Source organism: Vanacampus margaritifer, chromosome 2, assembly GCF_051991255.1.
Source record: "Vanacampus margaritifer isolate UIUO_Vmar chromosome 2, RoL_Vmar_1.0, whole genome shotgun sequence".
Taxonomy (NCBI): Eukaryota; Metazoa; Chordata; class Actinopteri; order Syngnathiformes; family Syngnathidae; genus Vanacampus; species Vanacampus margaritifer.
This window is the reverse complement of record NC_135433.1, coordinates 352,511-372,216: the sequence shown is the minus strand read 5'-3', so window position 1 is coordinate 372,216 and position 19,706 is coordinate 352,511. Positions and strand designations below refer to the sequence as shown.

The window sequence follows — 19,706 nt, the reverse complement described above, 5'->3', positions numbered from 1 at the left end:
CCAAAGTTGACCCTTTTTTTCCCTTAGATTTGAAAAGGGTAATGTTTTTACCATCCAATATAATCTTGTTTTGATTCACACAATTTATATTAATAATTTAAATAAAAAAAATATACAACTTCATTTGTCCTCAATATTCATTGTCATCAATATTTACAAAACATGAAACATACATGTTTGTTGTGTAATATATTTTAATGTAGTCCTCTAACTTTAATGAAGTACCCAAAAGGAACACGCCATACTTTACTCCCACTAATATTCCTAAATTGAGGATTAAAAAAACAAAACAAAAAAAAGCACTTTTTTTAATTTTGGAATCCGGCGAGTGTGTGACGCTGGCTGGAAACGAAGTCGTCATTTCCGGTACGGGGTCGCGTTTCAAGCAGGTAAGCGGAAGTGACGCACGTCCTGATACTAGCTGGCGTCTTGGCCAAGGCGACACTTGTTGGTGACACGCGAGGCGTGACGAAGAAGGAAACAAAATGTTCCCGCCGCCGGCGTGCGCGCTGCTGCTCGTCGCTGTCGCGTTCGTGCTCGTCGTCATCAGCCGCCGCCGCCGGAAGAGGTTAGTGGCGCCAAATCACGGCCGCTCGCTCACTCGTGACGTCACAATCCAACTTTGTTGTCTTAAGCTTGCTTACTTGATGGCCGCTTCGTTGTCACCAAACAACAAGCCACTTAAGTGACGTGTGTTTTTAAAAATCGATTGCTTAGTAAATGATTGATCAAGTGATAAGAAGCTTGAGTGTAAAGGTTGTCCTGTGGTGGACTTTAGGACCATGCCTCTCACCCAGCAGGCATACAGCAGGGGGCGTGTTGATGGAAATGTTTGTTGGGGCGATATTCGCCATTCTGTTGTTGGCAGTGAAAATAAAGACGTGTTTACCAGTCAGTCGTGTATGCTCCTTACTACTGCCACAGTCCGTCCGTTTTGCGCATGTTTCACTTTCCCTCGTTTGAAGCCCAACAAGGCCGTCGCTGAAGGGCGGCAAACTCCGCGACTGGTCGCCGTTCGAGTCCAATCAATTTGGAGCATTCACACTACTGTACAGTTCTTGACCATGTCATTATTTTTTTTGGGGGGGGGGGGGGGGATCTAGACTTGCACAAGAATACTCATCAAACTTTTCAGACTCATGAGGCGAAAATGTTGACATTTGAAAGTCGTCATGCAGAGTTCAAAAAAAAAAAGAAGCTCTTTAGCATTCGTGACGTCACGCGTACGTAACCCTTGCTGGCTTTTGGTGGGCCTGTTAAGATCTTCTCATCACAAGCAAGAATTGGGCACAAAAAGACGCTTGAATTTGGGTCCAAAACTCTTTGGTGCCATCTAACACAATTTGACAGTTTGTCAAGCCAAAATTCAAAATAATTAAAGGACTAAAAGTGAAAATCAAAAATCTATAATTCAAAAATTTAATCCCAAAAAAAAAAAAATTTTTTTTAAATATATATATATGTAAATACATTTGTATTCCATTTTTTAATTCTATTTCTTGTTTGTTTTTTATTCATTTTTAGTCTTTTATTTATTTCGAATTTTGGGCCACACTGCAACTAGTTGAGGGTGTACCCCGCCTACTGCCCGAAGCCAGCTGGGATAGGCTCCAGCAACCCCCGCGACCCTTGTGAGGACAAGCGCTTAAGAAAATGGCCTCAGCACGTGCCGCCGTTTCGTCAATCGAGCCGTATTTCATGATGGCATCGCAATCCGTTGACGGAGGCGCCGTTTCACACGTTCACGTGTCCGACTTCAAAGACGTTTGCCCTTTTGCAACGCTACAAGTCGGCCCGCCGACTGTCGGACCTTGCTGTCCTCGTCACCTGTTGTCTTTTTGTGTGTCTTTTTGTGTGTGCGTGTCAGCGGTGCGGGCGAACCTCCGCTGATCAACGGCTGGATTCCGTTCCTGGGAAAAGCCTTGGAGTTCAGGAAAGACGCTCACAAGTTCCTGGAGGAGCAGCAGAAGAACTTTGGAGACGTCTTCACCGTTCACATTGCAGGTCGGTCCCCCCTCGGGATCCATTCATCCATTCATTCTATCCATCATCCTTTCATCCATCTGTCCATTCTATCCGTCCATCCTGAAAACGATTGCATCTGAAAAGTTGCCGATTTTCCAACAAAGTCTTTTGCTCTTCCGATATCGACTGGTTGTGCTTTTCTTCTCTTTCTATCATTTGTGACGTTTCATGTCCCAAAAGTTGCCATCTTGATAAGTGAGACGTGAGAAGAATCTTGCGTCGTCCGACAAAGTTGAGGATTTGATGGGAATGAAGTTGTAATGTTGCGCTCTCGACGTCCAATGAGGGCAAAGGTCAACAAGACGACGGCATTGAGCAATCTTTTTTATTTGGACCGCGTCCGACCACCAGGAAGAGAAAAACTTGTGCAAAAGCAGTTGAAATGGAAATCTGCTTCCAATCAAAGTTCGTTTGAATGTGCTGCCCTAGTCGCTCTTACGCTTCTTTTTTTTCTTCTTTTTTTTCTTCTTCTTTTTCTTCTTCTTTTTTCTCTTTCCTGCTCTTCCGCTTCTGACTTGCACAACAAAGTGCGCATGTCAGAAGCCAAACGATTCAACTTGCGCTTCCGCTTTCCAAAGTTGTTCCAGCATAATTTTAAGAAGACTTGCAAATTGTGGACTCGAACCCGTTGCTGTCTTTTTCTTCTCCTGCTGACGTCTTTTGCCACTTTTTTGTTAGCAACGCTTTTGGATAGCGACGCCTGCAATGAGGGCTTGCGATCGACACGACCGACCAGGAAGTGCTCGCCACTTTTCATCACACAAACAAACAAATCTCAGCTCGTTCATTTGATCTCAGCAGTTTGCAAGCAAAATTGCAAGCAGGAAAAAACATGGACTCTCAAAACCGGTTGACGTTTTACGACAGCCACACGTTGCCAGTCTGTCGATCCGAAATAGTCAAATAAAAAGAAAAAAAAGCAAGGTGCCAATAAGCGGCAGCTTTGCCATTTCATGAAGGGCGGGCGGGAAGTCGGCCGAGCTTGCGCGGTTAGCAGCGGTCGGCCGTCATCTCCAGAAAGGACGTCTTGTGTTCTGTTGGGTTTGGAATGCGAGGGCAGAAAAGCAACCTGACAAGATGGTTGTCCGTTGGGAAAAGATTGGATTTGTGGTCCAAAATCCAGCTGAGGTCTGCACGCTCGTCCTCAAAAAGGCTCTAAGATTTCTTGGGGCTTTCGTCCCCCAAACAAACGCCCCCGAAACCCTTCCTTGGAGTTACTCATTCATTTGGTCCCGATGTGCTGAGCGGAAGCTCGGGTTCGGTGGGCCATCTGTTCATTTGTGGAACCGGACTTATCTGGTGGTTTGCAGGCGTCATAAGATCTCGGCTTCCTGAGTGTTTTGTGGAAAACACGACTTTGCTTTTATATTTTTATGCAGGATCGTGTAACAACCAATACACACCGACCGATATACTGCGCGAGAACAAATCTGTCTTTCATTCCCCGCAATCAACACACGTCAACGCTAAGCAGCATAATATGATCATCATCAGCGCTTACCTTGACACGAGACCGGCGAGCCCGGCGAGCCCACGGTCCGAATAGAAGGAGCTGCAAAAGGGCTGGGCGAGCGGACGTATCCCACAGCTGACTCTACCCACACCGCGTGCGCTCCGTCTTTTATTCGTGAACAAAAAGTTGTGAGCGTGAGAAACCGGGCTGGCCAAGCCCTCTCCCGGGCACCCTCGAAAACATGTTTCGGAAGCTGGGAAGGCTGTAATATAAACAAGGAAGCGTTCCCAGGTTGATTCCGCCCTTTATTCCCAGATTTTTGGCCACCTGGACTCGTACAACAGTTCAGGACAACAACATATCCTTATATATACACGGGGACATATCAAACCATGGTTATTTTCCCTTCACTGGGTCGGACTGGTCTTGGAATGCAAAGGTCAGTGACCCTTCTAGGGGCAAAGCTGTTCCTGCCCAAGGCAATAAAGGGTCCGACTAAATGACAGCGAACAGCACAAGTTGCATCTCGGTTCCAAGCAGAGGATTTGTGGGAGCCGGCTCTCCTTTCCCAAGGAGTGCGGCAGGCAGCTAGCATGGCTTGTGTGTCTGCGGCAGGTCGCTACATGACCTTCGTCATGGACCCCCTGATGTACCCCAGCATCATCAAGGAAGGCCGGCGACTGGACTTCCACCAGTTCAGCGGGCGGGCGGCGCCAGCGGCTTTCGGCTACCCGCCCGTCACCGAAGACGGCTTTCCGGGCCTGGCCGAGCAGATCCGCCGCACCTTCCGCCTCCTCCAGGGGGACCAGCTGACGGCGCTGATGCAAGGCATGATGGGAAACCTGATGATGCTCTTCCGCCAGGACCACCTGAAGCCGGACAGCGGCTGGCGCACGCGGGGCCTCTACGACTTCTGCCTGGACCTGATGTTCGAGGCCAGCCTCCTGACCTTGTACGGCCGGCCGGCCGACGGCCTCCGGCACGCCGACGCGGCGCCGCTCCGAGCCCGCTTCGTCCGATTCGACGAGGCCTTCCCGCTGCTCATCGCTCAGGTTCCCGTCCGGCTGCTGGGCGACATCCGCGCCGTGCGGCAGAAGCTGACCGACTACTTGGCGCCGCCCAGGATGTCGGGCTGGACGGGGGCCTCGCAGTTCATCCGGCACCGGGCCCAGCTCTTGGAGCAGCACCCGGTCCTGGGCCATGGCGACAAAGCAGGTCAGTAGAACTTCCTAAAAGACTTTTTTATCTGCCTGGAGGGGGGCGGGATTGGGAGAAACGGCTCCCACTCATCAGAACCCGAGTGCTGTTCTGTTACTGGACTTCTGTGCTCATTATGGACCGTCCGTAATCAACACGGCGTTCAAGCTTAAGCGTGTCCGTCTTGGCACCAGGACACTCTGGGCTGCAGTTCATTGATGGACTTTGTGGTCGCGTGTCTTGGACACTCGGGCCGAGACGGACGCGGCCGAGACAGTCGATCAGCGCCTGTGGTTTTTCAGCTCTGATGGTGGGAGAAGATGCCGGTCCAACATGGCAGACCCAAACCTATTGTTGTCAGGGTTTTCTGGCTTGAATGAGGTTCAACTCCCACCTCCAACAGAACTTTGCCCATGGGAAGCGGGGGACACTGAATCCAAACGGGCCACGTTCCGGGCCTCCATTGTTGAGGCAGCCGACCGGAGCTGAATTTTTATGGGCAGAATTTCTAGGCACAGCCAAAACATTGGGGGGGGTCCGGTTTGAAGGTCTCAGCACCACATGGTCTGCTTTTTGCAGACCATGTGGTGCCGTTTGCTTCTTCAAGTTGTGATCTTCAACTCTCACTGGAGCCTCACAGGGTTCGAGTGAAGCAGTTGGGATGAAAATCAGCACCTCCAAATCTGAGACCTCAGTCGGAAAAGGGTGGAGCGCTCTCTCCGGGTCGGGGACGAGATCCTCGGCCCCTAAGCCCCGTGAGGAGCACGGGTTCGACCGTATTGACAATGTTCGACTGGCTTGCATTTGGACCAATGTCCCTCATTTCCTGCCGTTCTGGGAAAGCACGTTGGCTCCGTTGAGCGGCAGGAAATGGCGAGCGGGCGTCCATGTTTTTGCGGCCGCCTTTGGTTGACCGGCGTTGCTTTCCAGCGCACCACCTGGCCATGCTGTGGGCGTCGGTGGCCAACACGGCGCCGGCCGCCTTCTGGGCGGCGTACCACCTCCTGAGGCATCCGGAGGCGCTGCACGCCGTCCGCCAGGAGATCCGAGGTGTGCTGCGGCGCAGCGGACGCCGTTTCAGCGCCAGCGCCGACCTGGTGCTGACCGCGCAGCAGCTGGACCACATGATCCTTCTGGGTAGGAAACTTCCGATAGCTGCGTCGGGTGCTTCCCGTGTCTTGGGTCTGACTTCCCGCGGGTCCTCAGAGAGCGCCGTCCACGAGAGCCTGCGTCTGTCCTCGTCCTCCATCAACATCCGCGTCGCTCAGGAGGACCTGACGCTGCGTCTCACCGCCGAGCGCGACGTGGCGGTGAGGAGAGGCGACATCGTGGCGCTGTACCCGCGCAGCGTGCACATGGACGCCGCCGTCTACGACCAGCCGCAGGTAGCGCTCGCTCGCCGCACGTAGCGCTCGCCGCACGTAGCGCTCGCCGCACGTAGCGCTCGCCGCACGTAGCGCTCGCCGCACGTAGCGCTCGCCGCATCTCTCATTTGTCACGCTTGTATCCCTTTTTTTTTTTGTCCCGTCAGACGTTTCGCTTCGACCGCTTTGCCGGCAAGACGGAATTCTTCAAGGACGGCCAAAAGCTGCGCCACTACCTGATGCCATTCGGCTCGGGCGCCTCCATCTGTCCCGGACGTTTCTTCGCCGTCAACGAGATCAAACAGTTTGTGTGTCTGCTGCTGCTCTACTTTGAGCTGCGGCTGGAAGCGGGGCAGCCCGACGCGCGCCCCGACGCCAGCCGCGCCGGCCTCGGCATCCCGCGACCCGCCCGTGACGTGAGCTTCTGCTACCGCGCGCGCGGCGCCGCCAGTTAGCGTTGTCTGGCCACGATCGGATCTTCTGCCAAGCTTTTGTGAGCCGAGATCCTCTGAAAACACTTTTTCATTTGCATGGGCTGAAGGTTCGAGTAGTGTTCCAACATAAATAACATCAACGTTTTAACGCTTTGAGCTGGAGGTGGACACTTGCGTCTTTTGGAGGCGGCGGCTCGAGTGTGCGTCAATCTTTGAGTGACATCGCATAGCAAAATATGCGCGGCCGCCCTGAAATGCGCTGGTGGGAAAATGCTGCTCTTCGTGCCATCGCAAAAACGGAACATCTGGAAGTCCAAAGGCTTACTTTATTAAAAGGGACACAAAAGCAGTCCGTTTCATCACAATCATCATTCGTACACGCCCACGTTGTCCACCGCCTCAAAAACATTGACGGACAAAACAAAAAAAGCGGCACATGCACAACAAAAATAAAGAGGCGCCATCCAGTGGCGCGGTGCCGCAATGCGGATTGTCACATTGCATTATGTCAATGATGACATGACATGTCCTCACTTGAAATGGACAAACAGTGTGTGTGTGTGTGTGTGTGTGTGTGCGCACGCGCAAATCTCAAAGGTGTTGCCTGCGTGGCGCCATCTTGGCCAGTCCAATCCAAAATATTGCGCCGGTTGTTTGAATCTTTTTGAATGTTAAATATGGAGAGGCCAAGCAATAATTTGACAATTCACGTCAACGGATGAATTATGCTGCATTCGAGGATGGTCTGAAGTCGGAGATCCCGGTTTCTTTTTCCCAATTCTCACCTGAAAGCGTTTGAGGCAAAAGTTGTTCGATATTATTAACATTTGAATTCTTTATTTCATATATTAACCATGTTGAAATGTTTTATAGATGTGAAATAGTGTTGAAGTCAGTATAATTTGACCTTAACCTAAACCATACACTTTGCTTCGTCTAAAATTCCTTCTCATTGTTGCACACACACACACCGACTCTGTTGGCATCATCGCTCACGGCCACTCTAAATCTGATTCAATTTGTTTATGAGATGTTGTTTTGGGAAAAGGTGCCCTGGGAAAGTATTTTGTCTGGAGATCGGCACAGCTGCAAATCTGTTGTATAGCGTGTTTTAAAAGGCGTTTCACTTTCCAAGCTCGATACTATAAGAAGCCCTCTTCGGCAAGGGAGGGGGCACAATGGGCACTCTGAAAATTCCACCTCCTACGTGATGTTCAGGGTCGTCCCCGATGTCCGGAGATCTCTGTTTTAATAAATCATCTTTGATAGGTTTTTTTTTCTTACAAGAAGTCTGTCTCCATATTTTTGGGACACGCAAAAGAGGACAAATATATTTAACCTCTTCAAAGTCAACAAGCAACATGGCGGGTCGTGGTCAATTGTTTTTTACGTTGGTCCTGAAAGCTCATTTGGACCTCCAGCAAACTTGCTTCATTTCTTGTTTTGATCTTCTTTCATAAGACAGTTGAGTAGTTGACGTCGTGCCGGGAGAAAGCGACGTACGAAGTCACGTACGTTTTGTCACGTGGCGTTTTGTCGAATATTTATCAATGAAGAAAGCTGGCGCCAGTAAATTGCCTTTTACCGTTCCGAAGGCGTCGCCATTGTAGTGACGTCACAATGTCGTCCGTCCGCGAAGTCGGCCTACTTTTTTTTCTTCCCGACTTCGCAAGTGGGATTTCCCACTTCAAGGGGGCGTTCCCGTACGCACTTCCTGCTTTGAACTGGGAAAATTCCCACTGGCGACCATCCTGGAATGCGCCATTGGAATTTGAATTGGGATGAACCCCATCGCCACAGGATGACGAATTGAATGGGAATGACAGGAATTGAATCCAGTGCAATTGAGAGTCTCATGTGACACGCACGGCGGCGCGTCCTCCTCCACAACAGCGTGCCTGACGGAGTGGCGAGCGAGCTCAACTTCTCAGCGGGACGGCGCAGAAGAAGGAGTCCGGCAAGACGCTGATGCTGGCGCCGCTGGCGTTGTCCACGTAGACCGACGCGTACTCGCCAGCCTGAGCCACAAACAAAATGGCGTCACTTTCCGCCACCCTCGTGGTCGACCTCCTTCACGTAAAAAAGACTTTAGGGTTAGCAACTTGCTCATTAGCATACGTTAGCATTAACATGAAGCTCAGTAACCTTTAAGAAGAGCGTTCCTGTCAGAGTGATGCCGAAGGCTCCTCCCACACTGGCCACGCCCACCACCGACTCGATGGCGCTGGAACGCACACATGCACGCGCACGTGCACTCAGACATCAGCGCGCACACACAACGGCGGAGGCGCCCGTTTTGTTGACGAGAAGCTTCCAAAACGGACAGACAGGTGGGTTTTCGTCCATCGACGTAAATCATCAATAATCGGGTAAGTACCGATTGACAGACTCTGGTGTATTTATGGACACGTCCGCATGCCGGCACACGCATTGTGGCATTGTTGTCGTAGCAACAGAACATGTGAGAACGCCGCAGAGAAATCAATGGATTTAAGCTAGGCGCACTTAGCAAGTGGCAACGCAAGATGGACGCTGGTGCCGGTGGCTTCACCTCTCACTACGGCAACGCCCCTTTCAGCTTGAAGATCGCAGTTGCAAAGTTGGAGCAAACAGGAAGTGAAAGGAGAGCGAGCGACGTCGAGCACGTGACTCCTCCCATCTCACAATGAATGCCGTAGAAACCGTACAATTATATACGTAGAGATGAAACATCGGACTAGATCCGATGAGACACGGAGTCCGCTGATTGGTTGAATACTCCTCGCCCGTTTTCCAGCACTTGCAAAATAGAGTTGGACAAAACAGCTCACCGAGCCCAAAAAGACATTTTGTGAAACAGCGGATGATCTTGTCTTCCGCGACGAACCCAGATCAGCGATACCATGAGTTTGCAAGTCGTCAATCGGTAACTTTTTGGAGCCAAATTGTTTATTACTCTTTTAAATATATGTCATATTTCCATCAACACTCTTCACTGCCTCCTACAGGCCGGGAGAATATCGACCACAGCGTCTGTCGCTCACCAATAAACGAAAAGAAGAAGAAGAAGAAGTCGTCCTCGCAACTGCGTAAAGGAAGAAAATGGTGTGTTTTTTTAATTTTAACCAGCTGGTCGCGTCAAAAGAAGAACAAAATCACCACTCGACAGTTTCATTTTCAGTCCAAATGGATTGAGGCGCCGCCCACATCCACGTCCGCGCCCGCCCACGTCTGCGCAATACTCACAGGTTGGCGTGACAAAGCGAGTCGACGCAGATGGCCGCCCTGACGCTAGCGCGTGGACGCACCTGAACGCGCTCGCCGGACTCTGAATGCACAAACACACAAACACACACATTGGTCAGGCGTGCGCGTGACGACGATGATGATGATGACATCACACATCACATGACTGACTCAGACGGAGGCGGACGCTCAGCAGGTAAAATCCGCTCAGCGTGGCCACGTAGCGGCCGTCGCTAATGTTGAAGCCGCGACCGCGTTGAAAAGCCGGCGTGGGGGGCAGGGCCTGTGGGGTCAGAGGTCACAGACGTCACCTCGCCGGTTAAGCGGGTGGGTTGCGATCACCAACTTACATATGACCGGACTGTCGATGCCGTTGGGAGAAGTGAAGCCAGCGGCGGCCATCTTACGTTGCCACTCACCTTGAATGCGTGGCTTTCACATTCTTATCGATCCGGTTGCCACTCAAAGGCTGCTTCGCATCGCGTTGTCAGAGTCGTCAACAATCGAGTGAAAGTCGTCCGGGAAAAAAATTAATAGAAATGTAACCTCTGTGAGTTATAATTGACCATATTGAGATTCAATTTTATTTTTGCCTTTTAGTTCAGCATGAATTGGTCCTCGGGGCTATTTTTGTGTTTTGCTTTTTAAAAATATTCTTGATTTATTTGAATGTCTTTATTTTACTTATTGTATTTTATGGAGTGTTTTTTAATGCTTTTAATACTCGATTTGATGTGTAAGCGAGTTTGCGCATTTCAATGTGCAGCACTTTAGAAACGCTAGTTTATCAAATGGATTGGATTGGATATTGTGATCGGTCTGAATAGTGGATGCAAAGCGTGAAGTCGGCTCTCTGCGAGCCTCTCATGACGCCATCCAGCGACCCGAGCATAAAACACGCGCGCACTGCTGAGAGTGTTGTCAGCGGAAACAGGTCCAAAGTTGTCATCAATGTGGCAACGCAAGATGGCGCCAATTGACAGTCCAGTCATGTAGAAGTCCGTGGTTGTGATGATGTCACCTGACTGAAGGGGCGGAGCTCCATCAGGCTGCGACGGGCCACCCGCACCGCCCGGGGGAGGCGACCGAGGAAGGAGGCGGAGACTGGAGGGGGGCGCTCTTCAGAAGACGCGCCTGCAACAAGGAATGCAGGTCGCTGATTGGCCGAGAACGCGGGCGCGTGCTATGCTAGCTTAGCGTAACGTGGTTAGCTGTGTGATGCTACCGCTAAGCGTGCTGGGAAAGTTGTGGATGAGCTGCAGCGGATGTGGGCGGGGCGCTGGGGGGCCACGGAGTCCTTGTGGTCCTGGCGGTCCCTGGAGGACATCGTGACATCATCAACAACAACTGTGACGTCATCGGCTGACAACGTGACTGGCGTGCGTGTGTCATCTTGCAAGTGACCTTTGGCCTTCTCCGGGAGATTTTGTGCACGTCGGAGTTGTTGAGCAACATGTGCCAGGCGGTCCGAGACAAAGGTGGCGAAAGTGGAGACCCGCCCGACGGCGGCAAGTCCTGGACGAAGGAAAGACGTCACAGCGAGTCAACGACCACAAAGACAGCAAGAACATGCAGGACAAAAAGGACATTCAGGATGTTGAGGACAACAAAGAATGGATTTGAAACGTTAAAACGGATCGCACAGCCGACGGGGAGACTCGAGGACGGGACCGACGGCTTCCGATCCGGTTGTTTTGCTCACAACTCGAACGTGCTGGAGACGAAAGCCCGGATGCGCTTGTGCAATTCTTCAGCCTGGAGACGTTTTCAGCTGCTGTTTTATTGATCCGTCTGCTAGGACGGCTGAAAGTCCCGCCCGCACCGTTTTGGCTTCTAAATCCTCTTTTCTTGATTGCTTCCATTTTGTTTTGGTTCAGCCGAAGGAAACGCCGCTTGATGCGGCTGTGAATTTGTTGCCGACGGCAGAGTTTGGATTCGGCTCCGGCCAAAGTTCTTTCTGGTCGTTAGCGCGTGTGCGCTCAGAGACGTAGCTTGCCATGAGGCAAGGCAGGCCATCGCTTGGGGCCCCTTAGCCAGCGGGGGCCCCAAGAGGGCACACACATTTCACGCAAGCCTCATCATCTTCACATTAGCAGAGCAGCAACGACAACTCACCGGCTCAAATTCAGAGTTGGGTGGCGTTTTTCTTAAAGGAACAAAAGCAAAAAACAATAGAAAGTTTAGTTCTTTTATTATTATTATTATTTTTTTTATAAATGACCATGAAGTAAAGGTTTTATTTAAAAAAAACAAAAAAAACACAACCATGTAGTAAAGCTTTATTTATTTGTTTGTTTATTTATTTTGATTTTAAAAAATGACCATGTAAGTCTTTTTTTTAAATGAAAAAATGGTCACGTGTAGTACGGCTTTTTTTTGTGCTAACGTTAAACAAAGTAAAACAAAACAAGTCCAGTTGAATGAAGCACAATTAATGGTGTGCAATTTTAAAATGAGGTACTATGCTATGCTATGAATGGCCGCTGGGGCCCCCAAACTTGTTGCTTGGGGCCCCTGAGGAATGTTGCCACGTCACTGTGTGCGCTTCTTACCTGGACCACTTTGTCACCCCTGACCACCAGAACCTCCTGACTGCCGCTCCCCGTCATCATGGTCATCATCATGGTCATCATCATCATCTTCATCATCTTCATCATCTTCATCATCAGGTGGCGTCTGAGGGCAAACGGTTGACCTTCTTCCGCCGGTCGTCGTCGCACAAACTTGCGTCTTCCTCCCTTTTTATCTGCGCGGTCAGCACACATACATTGACTCGCGCGCGCGCGCGCGTGCACACGTGCTGGAGATAAGGCGGGCGGGGCCAAGATGATGAAATATTCTGGCTAAGGCCCTGATAGGCTAGAGCCCCGCCCCTTTTATTGCATCACCCCCATGTCATCATCTTCTGCTTGACCAATATGACATCATCACCTTCTTTCTTCATTTTCAATATCATGCTCGCAATCTTTTACATTTGTTCTTGCACCGGACAAAAAGTTTGTACTGTAAAGTTTGATCACTGATGGTATGTCGGTAAATAATACATCCAATAATAAATAAGATTCCCAATTCGTTACGGTCAACATCGGAAGTTCTGAGAGCAATCGAGAAGTGAGCAAGTTGCGCTTCTCTTTCCTGCCTGCAGGAGGCGACACTTTGAATGAGCAATGAACAGCCAGCTGTCTGTGCGACCATGTCACGTGCTCTACAACAGCGTTATTACAGTTTGGGAATTTTCATTTGAGTTCATCTTTCATTCGTTTTATTTCAAGTTTTGTTTTTTAATTCAAGTTAGTTTTTAGGATGGTTTTGTTTTACTTATTTAAAAAATGCTTCGTTTTAGTTTACTTTTACCTAGTTTCAGTATTAGTTTTCGAGGTATTAAAAAAAAAGTGTATGTGAAGTGAGGTGGCAAATCCAGGTTAAGAAAGTTAAAACCCTGCCACGCTTCAGCCATTGATGCTAGCTAGCTGGCTAGCACCTGGGGTTAAAGCCAAACTGTAACAGGGTTTTGACGTTTTAATATTTATTAAACACCAATGTTAAAATCCTGAGAAAAGAAACTAATTTCTTAGCTAGCGTTGCATTTGGTTGTGGCCTCGGAGCGACGTCATCTGAAGGTGCTTTTCTATTGGCTGCTGCTAGATGACATCACTTCCGTGTGACACTCTCAAATGTCCTTATTCCGGTTAATATCAAAATAAATCCACTTCAAAACACATTTAAAATCAACCCCAAAGGCTCATGTATTAAATGAATGACCAAAGACTAAAACCAAGGACATTTTTGCTATAATTATATATTAGTTCGTTTTTTAAACCTAAAATATAATTTCAGTTAGTTTATTTAAAAAATTAAAAAAAAAAAAAAAAAAAAGCATATTCGTTTTTATTTTATTTCATTAATGAATTTATTTTTTGGGGGGGAATTTTAGTTTTCTGTTTTTTTGGTTAGTTTTCGTGAACTAAAATCCGCACGCGCTAAAACGTGCTTCCTTGTTGACATGTGGCAGACCAGGAAGTGCATGTTGCTGCTCTCGGCAAGCGCTCGCCACAAAAGTCGCCATTTTGGCCGTGGAGACGCAAAGTGACGTGACGACGACGCAAAGAAATTGCTACGTCAATCTGTCCGTCCAGGTGACATCCACCAGAGGGCGCCAGGAAAAGGTGGAATACTCGTTTTCTTTGTCTAAATGGTGAGAGGTTGTAAGATAAGATAAGATAAGATAAGATCCACTGATTGTGTCCTGTCTGAGAAGAGAAAAGCACATTGTGAGCTGAGCTGAGGGCCGCTTATCTGTTTGGCACAACCCAAAGTCCAATTTTTCAACAACATATATTTTGAAACAGGCGTCGTACATAGACAGACACATTCCAGTAGCAAATCATGTGGAGATTCAGACTTTTTTTTTTTATTGTGTGTGTGTCTTTTGTTTTGATTCGGTTCTTTCCTCAGGTGACTTCCGGTGAGTCCGTTCTCGGCGCCAATTGGCTGTCGCCGACGACTGGGATCGGACCGCACAAACGCCATGACGCCCATCGCTGGAAATCAACGGTTAGACAAGTTTAGCGAGTGGCAACGCAAGATGGCCGCCAGTGCCGTTAATTCTAAACGTTGTCTTGTAAGGTCCGGTATATCTGCGAGGCTGGTCTGCATCACGTCGTCACAACCAAAAACATGAGGACAAAAAAGAGAAAAGAAAAGAAGTGCTGCTAAGATGCCGGTAACCGTAGCAACGCAAGATGGCTGCAATTGGGAGTCCGGAAGGGCTCGAGGGATTCCGTTTTTTTTTCTGTTCCGGAAAGATGCCCGCATAAAGGTTACTCCCGTCCAGGGTTGACAAATCCTGGTCCAGAAGGTCAAAACCTTGAAAGACTTTAGTGTGTTTGGTCATCGGGTGGAGACGAGCTGCTTTACCTGCCAGTTAGCTGAAACAGTGGCAGCACCTCCATGTGGCGGGCTTTGGACTTTCACGACTGGACCTGCTGGATTCTCCAAGCACGTGACACGCTCCCCCTCTCGACCTAACTTTACCCACAATGCTTTACGGCAGCTTCCGGTCACTGCTCTGTGGAAAAGCTGCAGTTCTTCCAACTTTTCCTTATTTAACTTTCAATTTTTTACTTTTTTAAATTATGAGCCACTTGCTCAATCTGTCCGCGACTCCGACGCGAGTTACAGCACACGTCGGGGGTGAACGGAGTCTAATCGAACAATCGAACAAGATCAAAGGAACGACATGGCTTTGGCTTTGTTGTCATACGTCAGAGACGCGCTCTGGGCCCTCCGCTCAACAGGCGACACGACCCCCCCCCCGCCCCCCCGACCTGCCGGAGGAGATTGGGCGAGCAGATCGGGGAATACGCCGCCGGAGAAGAGGACAACGAGGTGGAGCACGCCAAAGGCTCCGGAGGAGAGGATGCAGACCAGCGCCGCCGCCTTCATCTCCGACTGCGTTCAACAACAACTGCGACGGCGCACGGAGGTCCCGGTTTTCATCTTAGGGGACCTCAAGCACTGCAAATCGGAGCTGTCTCTCCCCGGTTTTCATCAGTATGTAAAATGTGGAACAGGGGGAGACAGAGTCCTGCTTTGGGAACGTGAAGAACGCATATGTGAGTAGAGCCCCCCCCCCCCCCTCTCCAACTCTGACCACAACACAATTCACCTCATCCCCACCTACAAAACAGCTCTCAAACGCAGCAAACCACAAAGAAAGACTGTTCAAATCTGGTCTCATGACAGCATTGAGACCCTTAAAGGATGTTTCCTATGCACAGAGTGGAATACCTTTTGATGGGCTGGATATGGATACGGCTGCTGTGACTGTAACCGACTACATTCAATTCTGTGTGGACAACATCATTCCTACAAAGGAAATAACTGTTTACCCCAACAACAAAGCGTACATTACTAAGGAGGTTCAAGACTGTATTAACCGCAAAAAAAAGGGCATTTAAGAACCAGGACAGAGCCCAGCTCAAACTGGTTCAAAAAGAACTCAAACTCATGCTTGGAGAAGCAAAAAGGAAGCACAAAGAGACTATAGAACAACACTTTGTTGCTAACAACTCTAAGAAAATGTGGGACACCACGAGGAGGATCACCAACTCGACTCCTGCTCAAAAAGGTCTCAGCACTCTAAATGACCTCCAGAAGGCAAAGGCGCTGAATGACTTTTATTTAAGATTGGAACCCCAGGACTTCTCCTCTGAATGTGGGGAGGTCCTGAGGTCCATCTCGGTGAATGAGCAGGACTCAAGGCTGGTCATTCATCCCCATGACGTCCAATCTGCTTTTAAGTCTGTCTGCACAAAGAAGGCCTCAGGACCGGACGGGATATCTGCCCTTCTGCTAAAATCCTGTGCAGAGGAGCTCACAGCGGCCTGGCAGCCCATCTTCCACAGATCTGTGGACTCACACTCCATTCCCAGTCTCTGGAAAAAAATCAGTAATCACCCCGCTTCCTAAAAAACAATGTCCTGTGGTCAATAATGACTTCAGGCCTGTGGCTCTAACTTCCATTGTTATGAAGTGTTTGGAGAGGCTGATGGTGACTCGGCTCAGGGGGGAGGTGGATGCACACTTAGACTCCCTTCAGTTTGCCTACAAGCGGGTTCGGGTCACGGCACTGACGATGCTATCAACAGCATCACACATCTGGTCAGCAAACATCTGGACGTCCCGAAAGCTTATGCACGTGTGTTGTTCGTTGACTTGAGCTCAGCGTTCAACACAATGCAGCCGCACCTGCTTTTGGGTCAACTGAAGGAGAGAATGTGAACCCGTACATCTCGAGGTGGTATCACTCCTTCCTGACACAGCGCACACAGCAAGTCAGGGTCAACAGCTCCCTCTCGGAACCCAGATTGATAAGCACAGGCGCCCCGCAGGGCTGCGTCGGCGCCCCGCAGGGCTGCGTCGGCGCCCCGCAGGGCTGCGTCGGCGCCCCGCAGGGCTGCGTCGGCGCCCCGCAGGGCTGCGTCGGCGCCCCGCAGGGCTGCGTCGGCGCCCCGCAGGGTTGCGTCGGCGCCCCGGTCCTCTTCACGCTGTACACAAATGATTGTGTGACATCACACCCTGTGAGAACTTTATCATTAAGTTCTCTGATGACGCCGCTATCGTCAGCTTGCTGCAGGCCGGCGGTAGCCCACTGGACTATTTCTCAGAAATAGAGAAATTTGTCCAGTGGTGTGACCGGAATCATCTTGTGCTCAATATGGGGAAGACAGAGGAGGTGATATTTGATCCAAAAACTGTTGGTGACCCCGACGGGCCAGTCGTCATTAAAGGCAATCCCATCAGCCAGGTGGCTTCATACGGGTATCTGGGGGTCCACATCGACAACACACTCAGATGGAGGGTACACGTTGGAAGTCTCTGCTCCAAACTCCAACAGCGTCTTTACTTCCTACGCAGACTTGGGGTCTATGGAGTGGAGCAGAGGACCATGCTGTTGTTCTACCGGGCTGCATTGGAAAGTATCATCAGATACGGCATTGCGGCCTGGTACGGCAACCCGACTGTGCAGTCGAGGTCACAGATTGCCGGTCTGGTGCGGACTGCCGTGAAGATCATGGGGGTCAGGAATCATCCTTCCCTACAGATGCTTTATGAGCGGTCCGTCACCGGACTGGCACAGAAAATTGTTACTGACCCGACTCACATTCTGCATCATGAGCTCCAGCTACTGCCTTCCGGCAGGAGATTCAGGGCCCCCAGAACCAGGCTGAACTGCTACAAGAACTCATTCCTGCCGACATCCATCAAACTGCTTAATAACCGGCATTAACTAAGTGGTGCAATATGAGATATAGGAGTGTGTGTGTATTATTTATTTTAATTATCTCTGTCTATTCCGTTGTTTTTTCCTTACTGTAAACTGCAGCTGGACGGAGTCCAGGAAAAAGTTCCCCACGGGAAAATAAAAGTATATCGTATCGTATCGTATCATAACATTTCAAGCCACAGCGCACGTACGAAGTGAAGAGAAGTCGCTCGAATTTCACACTCAAGGCTTTGAAAACAATTTGGAAAAAAACATTTTCATTTTCCAAAAGTACTATATCAACAAACATGCATGAACAGAACATGGAGATGTCGGCGCACATGACCGAAAGAATTCATGACAAAAAGTTGAAGGAGGACAAAGTGGCCGACTGGCCAAACAAATTAAAGTGGCGCCACCGTGTCATGACTTGTAGAAAAGAAAATGTAAAACTAGAAAGTAAGGAACCGTATTGTTTTCATATACTTATGTTTTATTTTATTTGTACTAAATCAACGAGAGAGAAAAAGTTTCAAATTCAACCAATATCCACAAACAGGAAATAACATCAATACAAAAAAATGATGTTTATTTTCAAGTCAAATGAAAATCTGAGTAAAAAAATAAAAGTAGAAACCAACCAGACACGTGTTTTTTTTAAAGGAAGATTTTGTGTCCTTCAAAAGGCAGCTTGACGTCCCTAAAAAAAAAAAGGAGTCCTCGAGCTACGTCGCACGCCACCGACGTCGTTTCGACTTTACGGCGCCCGTGCCTCGTCCTTAGAATCTTCTTTTCGTTCATTTCCCACAGTAATCACCTCATTTTAAAATGACTTAAAGTTGTGTCGCTGTTACCTCCAGCAACGGACGTCGATCAGGCGCGTCATATTTGCGTGTTTATAAACTTGGATTGGCTCCCTCTGCCGTCCATCAGCAATGAAAACACCATACATTGGATCCGGCATCTTTTGGGTCACGCAAATATGTTTTTCTGAAGATTCACCGCTTATCAAACGTGGTGTCTTGGAAAGAGCGCGTATGTAACCATTTGGTCCTTCCTTGGTGTTTTCGGACCGGGCGCTTTTGTTTTGCTCGTGTCACGCTTCTGGCGTCCTCCGGGGGTCGCTAAAAGGCTGACAATGCGCCACAAGAGCCCGCGAAGAAGCGCGGGCGAGGAAGCGAAAGCGTCCGTCACATTAGCGACTAAAGGCTCGCAGTGTCGTCGTCATGGCGGAGTTGAACCGGCAGCTTCAGGAGTATTTGTCGCAGTCCAGAGGCAAGAGCGCCCCCGCGTCGCCGTCGTCCGACAGCAGCACCGCGGTGGAGGTCGGCGAGCCGGAGCCGGCGGGTGGCAGTTGGTTCGGACGCTGGTCCAGCCCGTGGCCCGGCGGCTCCGCGGTGGCTCCGCGCTCCGGCGGCAGCTGGCCCTGGTCGTCCGAGCCGGACCCGTGCCTGCCGGGCGTGAGTCGCCGCCAGCGGCTGGCCGTCTCCGGGATGCTGACCGCCCTGTCGGCGCTGTGCTTCGGCCTGTCGGCTCTGTACGCGCCGCTGCTGCTGCTCTACGCCCGCAAGTTCGCCTTGCTGTGGTCGCTGGGCTCCGCCTTCGCCATCGCGGCCGCGGCGGTCCTGCGGGGGCCCAGCAGGCTGGCGGCCGGCCTGCCCGGCTCGCCGGGAGCCGCCGTGTACCTGTGCGCCCTCGGCGGGACGCTGTACGCGGCGCTCAGCCTGCACAGCACCGCGCTGACGGCGCTCGGGGCCGCCGCGCAGGTGGCCGTCCTGCTCGGCTACGTGGTGTCGCTGATGCCGGGAGGCAGCGCCGGCATCCGCTTCGTGGGCGGCGTGGCCGCGTCCGCCATCCAGAGGACCGTGGCCGGGAAGAGCCTGGCCATCTGACCCCAACCGGGTCCCGTGACGTCGGGACCTGTCTAGTGCCTTTCGGCGGACCCGCACGGTGGCTTGGCCGGGAAGGGACGAGGACCTCCCCAAGCCCCTCCCGCCCGGGTGCGCAGCTGTCAAACTCGAACTCATCATTTTTGTCGAGGGGCCCGCATCGGGGTTCTGAGGGCCATGTCGATGTATGGTCTACTTTTGGCTTAAAAAAAGAATTAAAAAAGTTTCCATTGATTTGAAATGTGGGATTGTAAACAAAGTGGGCACACGATTTGCCCCTACATAAAATCATTTTGCATTTGGCCCCGGGTTTAGTTTCACACCACCAACAGTCACTCAATTGAACACATT

General features: G+C 50.3%; 3 protein-coding genes across 6 annotated transcripts; 2 read left to right on the top strand and 1 right to left on the bottom strand.

The window, feature by feature from the left end:
• Nucleotides 1-378: 378 nt before the first annotated feature.
• On the top strand, nucleotides 379-6,822 carry cyp7b1 (cytochrome P450, family 7, subfamily B, polypeptide 1). 4 transcript variants are annotated; one of them, XM_077555487.1, is made up of 6 exons: nucleotides 379-568; nucleotides 1,868-2,004; nucleotides 4,342-4,693; nucleotides 5,606-5,812; nucleotides 5,882-6,080; nucleotides 6,207-6,822. In XM_077555487.1, exons 1-6 carry the CDS (start codon nucleotides 486-488, stop codon nucleotides 6,492-6,494), a joined length of 1,266 nt encoding a protein of 421 aa, XP_077411613.1. In that variant the 5' UTR covers nucleotides 379-485; the 3' UTR covers nucleotides 6,495-6,822. The 4 variants fall into 4 exon arrangements, with proteins under 4 accessions (XP_077411613.1, XP_077411610.1, XP_077411612.1 ...); XM_077555486.1 differs by having other exon boundaries at nucleotides 380-568; nucleotides 4,094-4,693; nucleotides 6,207-6,426; XM_077555485.1 differs by having other exon boundaries at nucleotides 382-568; nucleotides 4,094-4,693; nucleotides 5,882-6,060.
• A 310-nt stretch (nucleotides 6,823-7,132) lies between these two features.
• LOC144042644 (erythroferrone) lies at nucleotides 7,133-13,197 on the bottom strand. Its single transcript, XM_077555488.1, has 8 exons — nucleotides 12,251-13,197; nucleotides 11,103-11,213; nucleotides 10,924-11,014; nucleotides 10,720-10,832; nucleotides 9,870-9,981; nucleotides 9,699-9,780; nucleotides 8,619-8,697; nucleotides 7,133-8,491 (listed from the first exon to the last, which is right to left on the bottom strand). The coding sequence occupies exons 1-8, from the start codon at nucleotides 12,461-12,463 to the stop codon at nucleotides 8,393-8,395; spliced, it is 900 nt and encodes a 299-aa protein (XP_077411614.1). The 5' UTR covers nucleotides 12,464-13,197; the 3' UTR covers nucleotides 7,133-8,392.
• Nucleotides 13,198-18,602: 5,405 nt separating this feature from the next.
• sft2d3 (SFT2 domain containing 3) lies at nucleotides 18,603-19,658 on the top strand. Its single transcript, XM_077556132.1, has one exon. It carries the CDS (start codon nucleotides 18,693-18,695, stop codon nucleotides 19,356-19,358), a length of 666 nt encoding a protein of 221 aa, XP_077412258.1. The 5' UTR covers nucleotides 18,603-18,692; the 3' UTR covers nucleotides 19,359-19,658.
• Nucleotides 19,659-19,706: the final 48 nt, after the last annotated feature.